Raw genomic sequence first — 17,554 nt, forward strand, 5'->3', positions numbered from 1 at the left:
CTTTCAAAAGGGAACTTGGGTCAACATGAACCAGACAGTGAACAGTATGTAGAAAAAGATAGCATAAAACAATTAATTCACAGCAATGAATCTGTAGGAAAATCCATTCTGAAATAGCTGCTACTATCACAGAACTGTATGTACACTCGTCAGGGCCATAGCAACAGAGGCCTGGTCCTAACCTGGCAGGAACTATAGCCAATGAAAAAGACGCCTGACAGTAATGAATGCTCCAGGGGAGGGGCAACCAAGTTCCCTAAAGGTTAACAGTAAGCTAAAACAATCCAGAAGAAGCCCCTCTCCCTCTTCCTTCAGCCCCCCGCCCCGGGCCCCAAATTAACAACCAGCCTCTACTTTCTCTCCCCCTAAGGAAACAAAAGGTTTCATTTAAAAAAAATTATCAAAAAGTTTTTATTTTTCTGTTAGGAAAGTTTTTCTGTTATAAAAAGAAAACCAGGGCCCAGCAAGATGGCTCAGTAGATAAAGGCACCTGCCATTAAGCCTGGGGACCTGAGCTTAATCTCCTAGGACCCATGTAATGAAGAAAGAGATCCACCTCCCGCAGGTTGTCCTCTGATCTCTACTCAAAAGGATTTTGTGCAACACACACACACACACACACACACACACACACACACACACACACAAATAATAAAAATAGCTTTTTTTTTTTTTAGAAAATTTAGACTTCAGTTTATAGACTTATTTGTAGATTTATAAAATGTATGTGACTCTATAACTTAAACTATGCTTCCAGCCTGCTGAGATGGCTCAAAACCTGAGATCTTGAGTTCAATTCCTGGGACCCACAGGGTGGAAGAAGAGAACCAATGCTCGACTTCCACATGTACATATGCACATGTACACACAAACACATACACACACACACACACACACACATACACACAACAAATAAGCAAATGCACCCAAAAATAATTCAACTAAAATGTACTTCTATTGGTTCTATGCATATATCTTATTAACACTAATATGACATAGTTCAAACACATTGAAATATGTAAAATATTTAACAAAAGCACATACCCTTAAATCAAGTTTCTTTTATTTTTAAACTGAATTATTCTGTCACCTACAGATGTGACAGACCTCAACAGAATAGACTCAGGAGGTACAGCCCTCACTTAATTCTGGCCTTTTAGCTTGCTGTGCTTATAAAACATGTTAAGCAAAAGGCAAAAGCTTTCAAAACTTACTGTGTGTGAACTTTCAAAAACCCACTTTTAAAATAGGTGGTATGCTGTAAGTACACACAGGTACCACTAATGAGGGAAAATGAGAACACTTTATCTTTCCTTTCCTGAAGGCATTTTTAATTGGCCTCCACTAACATGGCACATTATATATTATGCATTCTGGTTCCTGGGTTGTTTACAGTAACAGAATAGTCTTCTCTCTGAACAGACCTCATGAGAGATCCACCTTGTTTTTCTAAGGTTCCCAGAAGGATGGCAGTCATATGGCATTAGTTAACCACGAATTGGTAGAATGTAAATTATTCATGGGTATTTGCAGAGCCTGAAGTAAACAGAAATTACATGCACATATTTAGTCGGAAGAAATGTTTAATAGTAGTATTTGTTAGACTTAAAACTGTGAGGCTATGGTACCAAGAAACAGCCAATCTCATGAAAACTGAAAGATACATGCCTACATTGGAGGCCTGGCTGTAAGCAAATCACAACTCCTGGTCACTTAGGAATCTTGACTAGTCTATGTCTAAGATTTTATAAAAGGAAGTAAATAATGTATGTACAGAATTAAAGTATATTTTACACATTATCATAACAAAACAATATATAGGAGGTTTAAGAGTCAAATGTCTTTACTTACTACAAAGATATTTACCCAAATTCTATACGATATAAGTTTAAATAAGTAAGTTTAAGTAAACAAAAGGGAAAAAAAAAGGAAAAGGAGAGAAGATGTGAAAGGTGAAACTCCCAAGAAGAACTTGACATCATAGCAGCAGTCACATCATCCATGGTTGCTTCATCACACATTGACTACGTCACAGCCACACCAGTGATTATAATAGTGTGGCATATGGGATAACAATGCTGCCACGGATTGGCTTTTATCACACAACTAAGAATGTTAGGTTCCAGATTATTGCAGGAGCCTGTTTCCTCGTAGTACACACTTCCCATTTAATCAAGGAAGTCAGCCCAAAACGTCAACGACATTACCAGACATTTGGTTTCTCCACCATGACAGGAATATCTACTTCATTCTCACCTTTCTTGGGGGAAATATATATGGGGGGGGGGCTGTATCTGAAAGAGATCACATTTTGACATCTCTCTGAGAAACTCACCTTGCCTTTTTGGTTCAAAGGTTCAATTGTTAAGCTGTCAGGGCCAATATCTACGATATTGCCCATCTGAAATCCATCTGTGGGGTGGGGTGCCCAAACGGGCTTTCCATCTTCCATTTTGAAGGAGGTAATCAACTATCTCCTGTTCAAAGGAACAAAGAAAAAAAAGAAACATGAATAACTGTGAAAATATTGTTTAAACCGTGTCTCCTTTATACATGCACAAGTAAATCTCAAGTCATAAAAACACCTGCTACCCCTCTCCTCCCCCCATCTTGCTACCTCTTGTCCTCTGTCCACCTTAGATAAGGAAGGCAGAGGCTGCTCCACCCTCAGGTAAGTCCTGTAACCTCCCTCCTTCAGCTGTGAGTATACCTGAGTACATTCAGAAATGGAAATGCTCACAGTTTACACCTGTGATCTGAAGGTCACTTAGAATACCACCTCAAGGAATGTGGAGTTGCTCAGTACTCTTGTAGGAATAGATCTCTATGGTACAAAGTTAACACAGTGTAAAAAGAATAATTCTGGACCTGAAGAGTTGTGGGGGAGGCTTCCTGTGGGTTCCCCGAGTCTAAGACAGCATGCATGTACTCTCCAGTCTCATTCCCACACAACTGCTCAGCATATGTTTTCATTTTCTTACTTTGCTGCTTATTTAAAAGTCACAGTGAAGTGAACAAATCTAAGTATGTAAGTTAACGAGTTTGGACAGATGAATGCACCATCTAAGAAGCACCCTCCTCGGTTCACAGAGCATCTCTGTCCCCCTACAGTTCCCACGCCTCCCTTTGCTCAGGCATCATCTCCGATGTCCTCAGTTTTTGCCTGTTCTTGAACTTCATAGAAATGAGATCATACGGTCTGCATTCTTTTCTGTCTGGCTTCCTTCATTTAAAAAGCATTTCTATACTCAGCACAGTCAACCAAAGTGCTGGGTGGGTCTACTGAGCATTATACTGTTTACCAGTTATCTTATATTTGAGTGGTTTCTAGGTAGTGCCCACTGAAGACATCCCATTTTTAACTGTTCCTATGAGGCTTTCACTCTTGGTATTCTATGATGTTAACATTTATAATTCTGCCTGCTAAGTAACCCAAAGGGCACAAGCTACCCAAAATGTTTTGTTTTAAGGAGCTTCAATATTATAAAACTAATGTATGATTCAATCTGCCAGCAAGTTGAACCTAGATGTTCTACTTTCAGTATCTCAATGGGAACCTAATTCTTTCACTATTCACCTATACTTAAAGAACAGGCTATTTATGTAACATACTGTTTGTTCTTGTGTATCTGGGAGCTCCATCAAAGATCCCATGTGGACTCTGAGATGTAGTCCCTCACAAGAGTCACACAGAGACACATCGTCCAGTTGAAAGCTCTTCAGGTGTTGGCATCTTGCAGTGTGCTTGGTGGTTAATCTTTCCTATGCACTGGCTATAGAATGAGCTGCCTTCTCTATGTAGGAAGGGCTACTACATTTACATGTAATTCTAAGTTAACAAATGAAACGAAGATTCCACAGAAGGTAAATTGGTAACTCTGCTTTAGGCTTCTACTGTCTTATATGCATGTCTGCTTTCCCTAGATAACTGAAGCCACTCCCATGACATCATATACCATCTGTATGTGAGCATACTCAAACTGCTCTCATCATCCCAGATTCCCATGGAATTCCCAGATGTTTGCCTGCCTACTGGAATATAACACAACTAGCAGCTGCATTGTCATCATTATTCTGGTCTGGATCCTGCCTTGCTCTTCCCTGCATTAGTAAAGGCAACACCACTCAATCCAAATCACACCTGGAGTCATTCTCAATTCTTCCAACTCCTTCCAAATTCTCATCACCCCTTAACTTTACCAACTCTCCCTGCCACAGACATCCCACATCCTCCCACTTGCCTGCATCTCCTCTGACAGTCCAGACTAACACTGCCTTCACAGGGGTTTCTGCAGTTACTCTTACAGAGGTTACCTGCTTCTACTCTTGCCAATCTTCAGACTAGCACCAATCCTGCTAAAACATCCATCTCACTGTGCCACTGAAATTCCATCAGGACACAGACCATTTATTTACTGCTCCCTCTAAGGCCTAGCATGATGTACACAACTAGACAGTCACTGGTGCATGAATGAACTGCTCACAGCACCCGGGAGAGGAAACAGATGACAGACTGGAAAGAGTTGAATTCTCCTAAAACCAAGGCTTGAAACTCTGCTCCACTACCGACTGTTCTAAGCCAGTTGCCTCCCCGATCTTATCCTTACCCTTATCTCAGTGGTGGGATAGTATCACTTACCTTACAGAATTGCTGTGGGGATTAAGTGACATAAAACTGAGATCACCGCTCTAATAGACCCTTGTCATACCTCTCCTGCCCTCCCATATCCTCTCCTTAAAACCACTAATAATTTGAAAGCAGTCTTCTATACACATAAAGAAATGGACAGTGGTGATCATTTAGGAATAATTATCCTTTTAAAAATTCTGAAAACGGCCGGGTGTGGTGGCGCACGCCTTTAATCCCAGCACTCGGGAGGCAGAGCCAGGCAGATCTCTGTGAATTCGAGGCCAGCCTGGGCTACCAAGTGAGCTCCAGGAAAGGCGCAAAGCTACACAGAGAAACCCTGTCTCGAAAAAAACAACAAAAAAAAATTCTGACAAGGTTAAAATCACACAGCAAAGCACAAATCCAAAAATAGAATGGTAAATTGAACTATTCAAATCGCTTTCTCGATTTAAACCATGTTCTGCAACTTTTCAGTGAAGATGGCAAGGTTCAAGGCACATACCTAACTCTGCTTCTTCATCACGGCCCTAAATCTGTAGTGAAGCGATTCTCAGAAAATCTGTCAAGGCTGGTGAGACGGCTCAGTAAGTAAAGGGGATGGCTACCAATGGTGACAATCAGAGTGCAACTCCCAGAACCCACATTGTGGAAGAATGTGAGACCTGAGTTCTGAAAACCGTGCTCTGACCTCCACATGCAGGCCACGGCACATTTACGTGGGTACACTCTCAAACATACACACACGGTAAATAAATAAAGAGTTATAAAAGAAAATCCTTCAGGAAACCCTTCCTGACAGCCCTCATTCTTACTACGCATGTTCACATGTGCAGAGTACCTCACGGCACTGTAAACCAGGCAAGATGGCTCCCAGCTACAATCTCAGCACTCCGAGGCTGAGGCAGGACAATCACCACAAGCTCAAATCCAGCCTAGGCTACATAATGAGACCTTTCTCAAAATAATCAAATAAATAAACCAACAAAACACTCTATAAAGTGATCCATAAAAGGGCAGCCTCGATTCTCAGCACTACCACAAGAAATGCCTTAAACTCATGGAAACTAAAAGGAAGTCTGGCTGCAGGAATACTGAGCAAAGAAGTCAGTGAGCTTTGCTGGCTTTCACTGTGGGAGTTTAAAGTTGTCAACATTCCCAAAGTCACTGGGGAAGACACCGTCATTAACGGAAAACTATGTATTTATGAAGATCGTGCTGGGATCAAGCCCGGGGCCTCACACTGGGTTGGCAAATGCCGTCCATCAGCTGCGCCTCAGTCTCCACTGTATTTGCTGAGTAAGCACGGCAGAACCACTAGAAGCAATCGACAAAGGCGCTGAGGAAGCTACAGAAGGTACCCCTGGCCTTTCCAGGGGCCTTCACCTACCTAGGAAACAACTTACTGGCAGTTAGGAGTCATAAACACAAACACATCCACATTCATCTTCCCCTGGACTAGTGATGAGTCCAACAGTGTCTGCCATGTGCAAGGCAGACAGATTCATTCTACAAAATGTGAGCCACCACCTGCATGTCACCAGTACCTTCAATGACCCCTAGGAGTCGAGTTGTGAGGTATAGCAATGCCTTGTGCTTTCTTAGCTAGACATTACAGATTAAGCAGAAGCTAGAAGAATTTGATGTTGGGCTGAAAGAACCAAATAACTAAAAAAAGAAAGAAGCATTAAGCAGAACAAGCAGAAACTCCTAGGCCTGCTTAGACCTTTATTCTTCCTGTTTCTCTAAGTACCTACTGTGTGTCACATATAACTAGGTGCTCAGAGGCGAACAGTGGACAAAGAGGACGATGTCTGGCCTCAGGGAGTTGCTGTCTAACAGGAAAATGACTGGGAGGAAGAAGGATAAACAGAAAGGGTACCAACCCCTGTGGTAGCAGACCTTAGCGGGGAGGCAGTGAAGAGAAGAAAGATGTATCAAATTTTCCATTTGAAGAGATTACTCCTGTATCTGGTAGCCCCTGGCATACACCTTTGGCACAAAGCTTTCCACTGGCAGCTTCTCTCACCTGTATCAGTGTACCCCAGGGCTATTAGCTTCCTGGTGCCCAGACACCGTGAGAAAACTGGGCACTAACAGTTGGCCACAGCTGGTGCGTGTTGCATGCACCCAATGCTCTCCTCCACCCAGCACTTCTGTCCCACAAGAGATTATTTGTAGGCCAAAATTCCTTAACACATTTAAGCAAGATCCCCTTTATTCCTCAACTTCCTCTGAAAACACCTTCCTAAAAATATTTTCAGGTTATTCTTCTTCAGTTCATTATGGAAAATATGGGCTTTGCTTTATTATTATTACATGGTATCATATATTAATTAAACATTAGCATTGAAATTTATTGCGAACACATTGGTTTTCTAAAAAATAAAAATTATAGCTAGCAAACACTACTAAATCCAGATAAGGACAAAGAATAAGAAAACATCTCAAGATTAACAAGCTCCAAAAATAACATCAATTGAATGAAGAATTTGAATTTGTGCTCATTTATTCATATTTTTCATAAACATTTCCTGAGCACATAGTATGTATGAGCCACTGCTTTAGGTTTAGATTATGATGGAAAAATACAGAGGTCAACTGATTTTTAGTGTAAAACATTAAAAAAAAGAGAGAGAGAGATCTATAACACCCCCTCTTGCACATTTGGATGACGATGGTATGTATTGGTCCTGGTGACTGACCACTGAGACCCTACAGGTATCACTCAATGTCTAAAGTTAAGTCTATGACCATTTCATGCATAGAGCTACTGACCAAGGCTAACTGACACTATTTAAAAAAAAAATCACTACAAATACTATACAAACCGAATTGTTAAGATTAGCTATACAATTTTTCTTACAGATTTTCAAAGACAAGATCACAAATCATATTTTAGATACAAACTCCTGCATGAATTGCTATCACAAAACAGGCTTGAAATGGGACAGCAATCAAGTTCCCTCATAATTCACAAGACCAAGATGCTTTTCAATTCTACTAACTTGGGTGTGAGTTTAGGTTTACATGCACACATTAGATAAAAAACAGGAAATAAAGCAATTTTTCCTCACAACAGGTATTCAGCTAATAAAAGAAAACCAAATCATATGCATCACAAACTCTTCACCACATGCTAGACATTACATTAAGATACTTTGAACATTCTTATAACTTCTTTCATCTAACACATTTTGACCACACATTTCCTCGCCCTTAACTCTTCCTAGACCCTCTCCTCCCAACTGCATGCTCGCTCTCTCGCTCTCTCTCGCTCTCTCTCTCTCTCTGTCTGAAAAAAAATGAAAATCAAAACAAAAAATCCAGTAAGATGAAAAAACGCCAAAACATTGCAAGTTTCTTGGTTTGGAGTGGGGCTTTGTATGCACTTCCCCCCTGTAGTGCTGGGATTGCGTCTGTCTTGAACCCGTGCAGGTTTTTGTGGGTGCTGGCACAGTCACTGTGTAAGTTTTCATGTGCATTCGTCCTGCTGAATCTGGAAGACACTATTTCCCTGGAGTCGTTCACTACCTCTGACTCTTACAATGCTTCTGCCTCCTCTTCTGAATAGATTCCTGAGCCTCGAGGGGAGGGATTTGATAAAGACATCCCATTTAGAGCTGAGTGCTCCAAAGTCTGTCTCTGCACATTGTCCACTTGTGGGTCTCTGTTACTTCCCATTCACTACAAGTAGTTTCTCTGATGAAGATTGAGCCCTGATCTATGGGTATAGCAATATGTCATTAGGAGTCATTGTATTGCTACGTTCCTTTAGCAGAATATTAGTACTAGGTTTTCCCCTAGGGCTGTGACCTCTCTAGTCTCAGGCTCCTGGTCACTTTAGCAGTGTCAGATATGAATCTCATCTCATAGACTGTGCCTCAGAGCCAATCTAGAAGTGGCTGGTTACTCCCATAGTGTTTGTGCCACTATTGTGCCAGTAGATCTTGAAGGTAGGTCACCACTGTAGGTCACAAGGCTTGTCGATGGGTAGCATTGATGATTACCTTTCTCCTCTGGTATGCATGCAAAGGACCTTCCAGAACTATGAATGCTAGTCAGTATAAGTGAAGTGAATGTTTTCTCTCATTTAACTATTAAATCTCTGCCAGGTGGCTCTTGTCCCTTTTTATAAGGAACTGAGGTTTGGAGGTTTAAACATTTGTCCAAACAAAGATAACTAAGAAAGACATGCAAAAATGACCACTGAATACTGAGTGACTGTCCCAGTTTACTTTCTGTTTCTGTGATTAAACCCTCTGATCAGAAGCAGCTTTGAGAGGACACGGTTTATTTGACTTACACTGCCAGGTCACAACACATCATTGAGAGAAGTCAGGGCAGGCATTCAAGCAGGAACACAGGCAGGCACCATGGAAGAATGCCACTTTGTTGGCTTGCTAGTTCTCAGCCAGCATTATTATAAAACCCAGAACCACCTGCTAAGGGGTCACACTGTCCACAGTGGTCCAAGTCCTTCCTACAACACTGAGCAATGAAAAAAATGCCTCACAGACTTGCCTACGGGCCAACCTTATTGAGTCAGTTCTTCAGTTGAGGCTCCCTCTTCCCAGGTGACTCTAGATTTGTCAAGTTGACAGATGACAGTGATCCAAATCCAACTCTTTTTTTTTTTTTTTTTTTTTTTTTTTTTTTTTTGGTTTTTCGAGACAGGGTTTCTCTGTGTAGCTTTGCGCCTTTCCTGGAACTCGCTTTGTAGACCAGGCTGGCCTCGAACTCACAGAGATCCACCTGCCTCTGCCTCCCAAGTGCTGGGATTAAAGGCGTGCGCCACCACCGCCCGGCCCAAATCCAACTCTTAATCATTGTACTACATGGCTTTGTTTCAAGGAGCTTCCTGTCTACATCAGTGGTTAATGTCATTATCTTGAAAAAGATTTGTTAATGTAATACAACATTGTTCTCTAGTTTAATATCATAACAATAAAAAACACACAAGTACTACATCAAGAAACAATACACTGCCTGTGAAAGCACAGGACAGCTCCTCACATCAAGTTCCAATCACAAAGAGTTTCTCCTCACTCCTGCCTATCCTTCCTCTGGAAGATTAATGCTTGCTAAAGCCTGTCTTTTAGAGATTTACAGCACACTGACATTAACAAGAACACAAATAGATCCTCTCTTCCTGAGAAGAACCTGTCCCAAGTTATGAGAGATAGTCACACCCAGAAGTGTGCTGCCAGAAGCACCAATACAACCAGACACAAACCTCTGTTGCCAACACAGAAGCTGATCATGTGTGCTTGTTCGGATGCCATGAACAGCATTGCTCACTGACCTGGCCATGTGTGCTTTTTAGATGCCATGGAAAGCACTGCTCGCTGACCTGATCATGTGTGCTTGTTCGGATGCCATGGACAGCATTGCTCACTGACCTAAGTAAGCAAGAGGGGATGTTTGTAGCCTATCCTCCAGAGGCATTGTTTAGGAACAATGGACAACTAAGGTAGCCCACCTGTCTAGAACCTACACACCTTCCTTTGAAAATCCCTATAAAACATTGCCCCTTGGGGCAAAGGGTAAGATGGTCATTGGAAGACAAGAGCCTGCTACATTCCAACGGCCAGCTTGTTGTCAAAAAAGCTTTCTTTGGCAGTCACTCTGCCTCTGGATGCACTGACTCCATCAGGTGGCAGTGGTTACACTTGTTTTTTAACTCTATTCTTATATCACCGTCAACACAAAAGACTCCTGTGGCTGACCTAAAAAGGTGCCGAGACTCACACTACCAGTCAGCAAGGCTATCATCAGCTCTGTGCAGTGGATACCGACTGGCTACCCACTAGTCCCATTCACTTCTGACCTGCCTGGCTAGAGTCACAGCGCACAGCATGAACGCTTTAGTGCCATCTGCCCTAACTTGTTTAGATGATGTTTCCAACATTCTGGCTGTCCACTGGAGTTCCCAAAACACCCTTGAGTTCTCAATTTGCTCAAGCAGCTCACATAAGCCAGGGGAACACTGATTTACACGTGAAGGTTTATAAAATATATTACAGGGAGCTGAGGAGATAACTCAGAGAGCAAAGTGTCTGCTGCTCAAGAATGAACTCAGTTTGGATCCCCAGTACCCGTAGAGAAGCTTGGTGTCGAGGTGAACCTGTGCAAACCCCAGCTCTGGGGATGGAAGATGAGGGAAGTAGGGAGACTTCTGGAGCTTGCTGCCGGTCAGCCTTGCCCAACTGGAGAGTCGCAGGTTAAATGATAGATTCTGTCACTGATTACTTTGTGAAGCATGATGATCTTGACCTCATGAGCACATGAGGACAATCACACCTGAATACACACATATACCACAGACAGACAGACACAGAGTATGGACACAGATAAAATGATGCATCAGGTGAGGTGTGAGAGTCTCCTCTGTCCTTTGGGCTTTTATGGAGACTTAACATCAGCATGACTACATTAAGACATTTGATCAAAACATGATTAGACTGAAGGAGTCTAGCTGGAGAGCCTCAGCAGAGTCAGCTTCACATAGCCTTCACCCTGGCCTCTTGTGTAGTGTTTCACCCTACAGGGTACAGGGCAGGATGCCCTGGGGTGAGGGTCTTACCACTGTATGGCAGAGTAAGCCAGAGAAACTCCCAATAGTCAGATCTAAGGCAAAAAAAAAAAAAAGTGGAAGATCAGTGTCTATTACCTGTCTTGGAGAAGAGAAATTCTAGCTCCTATTGCCTACATAAAAACCTAAATACATACAACATATATGCATGTGCAACATGAATGTGTATCATATATGTCCTATGTCATAGTATCACAAATGTGTTCAGATACTGTACAAAATGGGAAACTTAAACTATCTTTTCAAATTTCTTTTCAGAGGCCATTTGAATTATTTTTAACTCTACTATGTAGCATCCACTTGAAACAATATCTATTAAGCAAAGTCCAAAACTGCAAATTTTTCTGTTTTAAGCATAATTAAATATTCCTCAAGCTCTCATAACACTATATACTCATTAGCATGGTTGTGTGCCCATATATTCAAACTTGTTCTACTACTAGAGCCAAATCATTCTTAGAGACCATTCTACGACCCCATCTCTTCATCCACTCCACTTACCCAACCCTGTCCCAGTCACAAGGGAAACTTCATAGAATCTCATGTTCTCCCTTCTCCCTATTTTCTCCTACTTTCCTCTTGCCCAATATCACATGGTCAATTTTTCCCTCTTGCTACTGGGCTATTCCATAATCTTCTATTCCAGTCTCCCTATTTTCTCACTTATTATCTTCTCCTAAACCTATTCCTGTCCAATGTACACTTCAACCCCGCCCCCAAGATGACCAATGACCATTGCTTAATCACACAGTCAAGTTTCAATCTTCGAGTTCATGAACATGAGGCATTAACTGACAAGCTGGATTCTTTCCTCCTTGAAGCACGTTATCACTTATGTGACTCTTTGGATTTTATTCCTACTCTGCTTCAACTCCTTTCTTGGTTTCCTGTGGCCAAAATCTTCCTTCATTCCTTACCCGTTCCACTATTCCTGGTCTTCCTGATTTGTCCAAGTTAGAAATAGTTAAGACTGAGTTCTTGGAATTTTTTTCTCCACCCACTCTGATTTTTCACTTTAAATATCTCATCTAGTCTTAAAATATTGAACCTTCTGACCAATAATGGCACTAATATTATTAAATATATCTAATAATGGGGCTGGGGAGGTGGCTTAGCAGTTAAGAGCACTTGCTGCTCTTGCAAAAGACACAGGTTCTGTTTCCAGCACCCAAACTCTAGTTCCAGGGAATCCAGTGCCCCCTTCTGACCTCTGAATGCTAATACTCACATTCAGCACACACATAAACTCGGACATACACACACACACACACACACACACACACACACACACACACACACACATATATATATATATATATATATATATATAATAAAAATTCTTTTGAACATATATTACTAATGCCCAAGTTTCTAGTCAGAACATAATCCTCTCAGGTGAACTAGAGTTCATGGACTGCTTGAAACCACTACTAGTCAACAGCCATCTCTAATTCACCCTACCCTATACCCTGACTTCTTATAACAGCCATCTCTCTCTCCCTACCCTACACGTGACTTCTATCTTCCTTTAAATCTGTTTTCTTCTCAGTACTCTTCTTCTCATAAAATGGCAGCTTTAGGTCACAGCTGCACATGTCAGAAACTCTGAAGTCATCTTTGATTTCCACCTGCATAATCTTTGAGCAAACCCTGTTGCCTCCGGCGGCTTCCAGTTTGATCTAGAATCTGACTTAATCTCAGTATAACCAATTCCGACCAGGGCCTAGTCCATATATTCTTTCCAAGATAACAAGAATGTCTCTGCCTGGTTCCCCTGCTTCCTCCTTACCAATTCACAATCAGCTCTAAGGACATGGGTCAATTTTGACTCCTTCATCACCTAAGTTATATCACATTTTGGTTTTACACATTCCATAATGCTACTCACATAAAAACCTAACTGTGCAGTGGCCCACTAACCTTCCACACATGCTGCCTCTTGTTCATAAGCCCTCTGATGCTCACTGTTTCGACACTCCCTGAGCTTCGTCCATGATGGCTCCTTGCTGCTCCCAGAATACACAGCAGTGCATCCTCTCCAGAGCTCTGCCATGCAAAGTTATCCTGTGCCTGAGGATACCAGCATTGTTTGCTCCCTTATCTTCTGCTGATCTTGCCAAAGGATTATAATGTTCCAGCAGAGACCCACAGACATAGATCGGCTCACAGTAGCAAGCTTCCTCAAAACAACGAAGGCTTGCATTTACAGTAAAGGCATTTGCTGCCAAGCCACTCGACCTGAGTTCAGTCAATCCCTGAGATCCACACTGCAGGAGGGAACACTCTCTGAAAGTTGTCCTCTGACCTCTACACATGCACCATGCATGGAACATGCGCACCTCCCCGTCCCGCCCCCCCCACACACACACACACAAATAATAAATAAATGTAATTAAATATTTACAAGAGAAAGAAACCTGCAATGATAAGATCAAAGGAGTTGCTCAAGGAAGAAAGGAAAATCCTGTCCTGTTTTCAGCAGGCTAGTTGAAGCCTCTAGAAGGTGAAGCTGACCTAGGCTAGCTGCCCTTGGCCATGCATCTCTCAGTGGGAAAAAGAGAAAAAAGCTCCATCTCCTAACAATTTGGCTTTCACTGGGCCTTTCTTACACCCCAAAGACATACAGATGTGAACTTTCTACTTTGTTTCTACTGAGGACACTTGGATTCAATTCTATGGTGTGTGGTCACAACAACTGCCATTGTGCCACTTTTTTTCTGTCTCTAAAACAGCATAGGGCAAAACTCAATCCATCCTCAGAATTTCTAAAAACAATGGGGCAGCAAAATCTGTAGCTACTCACTTCACTTTTACATATTTTAGATTATTGTAAGCTAAGTTACTATTCCTGGAATGCTTAATTTAAAATGTCTATGTATCTAAATGCAAGCATTTATGGAGTAAATTCTAACCCACAGTGATGGCATTATGTAGAAGCGATTGCCTTTCTTCCAATGGTCTCAGCCCCACCCATGCACACACACACACACACACACACACACACACACACACACACACACACCACTACTGCCTCTTTAAGCAGTCTTTATCTTGGGCATATCTGACTAAGATGCAGATACTTAAGATATAACTGTAAAAGTTTGGGACAAAAGAATCAAAAAGTGGTCATTTAAAACCAAGTCCTTGCTTCCAGATCAGCCTATGTAGAGGCTTAGAAAATATATCACATGGGCAGGTGGTCCTAGCACATTTCATTCTGTCGTAAACATAATTTAAATCCAGGTCTCTTTCACAATGCATTTAGACAGCCTTTTCTGTGTGATAGCTAATTTTAAGTGTCAACTTGACACAGGCCAGAATTACCTAGGAAACACAGTTATAACGAGGAATTAAAAAGACCATTTTAGCCCTTGGGCAGGTCCCTAGGAGAGTGTCTTGATTGTTAATTGAGGTGGAAAGACCCACCAGAATGTGGGCGGCAACATAGGCTGTGCTCTGAACTGCAGAAGAGGGAAAACCCAGCTGAGGAGAAGGCAACCATGTGTTTATTCTCTCTGCTCTTGACTGTTGGTGTAATACTTCAAGTTCCTGCCTTGACTTCCATGAAATAATGAACTATAATCTGAAATCAGTAGCCAAATAAACCCTTTCTTCCCAAAGTTGCTTTTGGTCAAGGTGTCTCATCACAGCAACAGAAATGAAGGTAAGGATGAGTTTATGTGCCTGTCTATGTAACTGAAGGAAAGGACTCAACCATAAAATAAGGGCAGGGGCAACCAGGCTTGCATCCTGCCTTTGCTTGAAGAACAAGTAGAAATACCATTAGGGTTATTGATATGTTTTGCCTGTGTTTCAAATATAATTCATTTACAGGAGCTCTGGGTACAAAATATACTGATTTTTGGAAAGACTAAAAGAAAAAAAAACACTTTTTAGGTGGTAAATATTAAATGATAAATTATCATTATTCAAGGGTAAGGGATTGTTCCAAAATAGAAACAGGAAGAAATGAGGACAAAACCAGAAGGCTTAAGCACATCACAGGTCTAATCATGATAAGGTTTAGAAAATGTAAAACTTTTAAAAGATGGCACATGTATTCATGAGTGTGGGGGAGGAAGTGTGTATGTGTACACGTGTTGTGCGTATATGGTATGATTAAGTGTACTGTAGTTGAATGTTATTTTTCAAATCTTATAGTCAGATACTGTTTATTTAATAAGTCAATATGGTCCAAATATTAGGGGGACACTACAGAAGAAAGAAGTGGGATCCCAGAAACTTCAAGTTAACTTTTAAATTTACCTTGTGGAATTTTCAATAATAGAGACAAAATACAGACAAAAAAAGGGGGGGGGAACGTGATTATAATAGATAGATAGATAGATAGATAGATAGATAGATAGATAGATAGATAGATAGATAGATAGATAGACAGATAAATGTCAGCTGACAGACTTAGCCCTGAGGGATAATACTTTGGCCTGCCACCTGAGAGAAGCCAGGGAGACAAGACAGAACTCTAAGGAGGCAATACCAGCAGCCACAGCTGCAGGGGATCAGGTCACAAGGCAAGAGGTGCTCTCAGTGGAGTTCTATAAAAACAGGGCTTTACCAGTTCTACAAGGAGGGAATCCGCCTAAATGAGGGAGTCCCACCCACAGCTCTGAAACTGGCTGTGCTGAGTGGGCCCACAGTTAAACATCAGCCTCTGCCTGTACAGGAGCAGGCCACCCACAGAGGAACAGACTGAAAGTGGCTGGTACACAGGGGAGCTGAGATGCTGTTGTACAAAGCAGATTCATAAAAGAATATTAAAGAACCTCATGTCTCATGGCTCTAAAAAAGGCAGACATTAACTGTTTAGTTCTACTCTCTTATATCTTAGTGAAGAAAAAAAAAAAGACTGTGACATCCACAATTCAAAAGGCTTTAGGCCTATTTGTTCTCTCTCTATGATGACCCAGCAGGCAGAACTCAGCCACCATCTTCCCATAACCTAGCATAAAGACAGGTATAGTCAGAGAAAAGGGCAGACGATAAGATTCCACTCAGTGATGTTTGCTGACATTTTTCAGGGTATATAGAAGCCGATCTCACCCAGATGGAAAGAACCTAGTGGATTATGCACTAGGTTAAAAAAGCTCTGCCTTCCAAGTCTCCACAGCCTCAGGAACATCTTAGAGACAATGCTGTTCACAGATGCAAACTTTAAAAGACTTCAAAGGAGCTGGAGAGATGGTTCCGCAGTTAAAAGTATGTACTGCTCCTGAAGAGGACCTAAGTTCAGTTCCCAGCACTCACATCAGTGGTTCAAAACCAACTACCTGTAACTCCAGTTCCAGGAAGTTTGATATCCTCTTCTGGCCTCCCTGAGCACCTGCACACATGTAGTATATGCATACACAATTTTCTTTAAAGTTTAAAATTAGCCAGGCTAATTTTAACTTTGGGGTTTAAGAGTGAGGTCCCTTGACTGTTAAAAGGAATACTGATGGTCATATATTGACAGTGTGGCCAAATACAAAAGAACAGTTCCAAAAAGGAGTTGGTGAGGGACTAGACTAAAATACAGTTTGAGGTTGTAATAGTGGAACATTACAGTGGCACACACCTTTAATCTCAATACTGGGGAGGCAGAGGCAGGCAGATCTATGTGAATTTGAGGCCAGCCTGGTCTACAAAGAGAGTTCTAGGACAGCCAGCGCTCCACAGAGAGACCCTGTCTCAAAAAACCAAAAGAAGGAAATAAAAGTTCTTAAATTCTTAAATGCAAAGACAAGTCCTATTTATAAATCTAACAGGAATTACTTAGGGTTTTTATTCTTCGGCACTGTTGGTATAATATATGTTCCACTATTACAACCTCAAACTGTATTTTAGTCTAGTCCCTCACCAACTCCTTTTTGGAACTGTTATTTTGTATTTGGCCACACTGTCAATATATGACCATCAGTATTCCTTTTAATAGCCAAGGGACCTCACTCTTAAACCCCAAAGTTAAAATGATGTGGGTTGCTGTATACAATACCTAATGGTACTGGACACGCTAACAGCAATGCCAGGGGGAACATGCCTAAAGCCCAAAAGAAATGATGTTTGGAGGTCAACACATCCAGACAGCAATTCCAAAACAAGCTTCTTGTGCTACAGCAATTCCAGCCAGTTCCTGTCAGGGAATCCAATCTTCCTTTCCAGCCACCACATGGGTCAGGAGGAGCATTTGGAGGTCCTTAGACAAAGACTGTGTTCCTCAGCAGAATGAAGTGATTACAGGGGATGATCATCATCTCTCAGCTCCACAAGAGAACTTGAAGAACTGAGTCAAAAGTGTATGTGGGGGAGGGGGGTGACTTACTTACACCTACCTT

The 17,554-nt window shown here is 41.7% G+C and overlaps 1 protein-coding gene across 12 annotated transcripts in view; it reads right to left on the reverse strand.

Moving 5' to 3' along the window:
- Positions 1–17,554, reverse strand: part of Myo6 (myosin VI) — a 143,401-nt gene that overhangs the window by 82,252 nt on the left and 43,595 nt on the right. For 11 of the 12 annotated variants that reach the window (XM_015998632.3, XM_015998631.3, XM_076576773.1 and 8 more), the window contains exon 2: positions 2,336–2,477. In XM_015998632.3, the coding sequence (XP_015854118.1) occupies positions 2,336–2,452 (117 nt within the window). In that variant the 5' untranslated portion in view covers positions 2,453–2,477. Of the gene's footprint in view, positions 1–2,335; positions 2,478–11,213; positions 11,258–17,554 lie in introns of all 12 variants that reach the window. The other variant, XM_076576767.1, reaches the window with a different exon arrangement.

Source organism: Peromyscus maniculatus, chromosome 7 (genome assembly GCF_049852395.1).
Source record: "Peromyscus maniculatus bairdii isolate BWxNUB_F1_BW_parent chromosome 7, HU_Pman_BW_mat_3.1, whole genome shotgun sequence".
NCBI classification, from domain to species: Eukaryota; Metazoa; Chordata; class Mammalia; order Rodentia; family Cricetidae; genus Peromyscus; species Peromyscus maniculatus.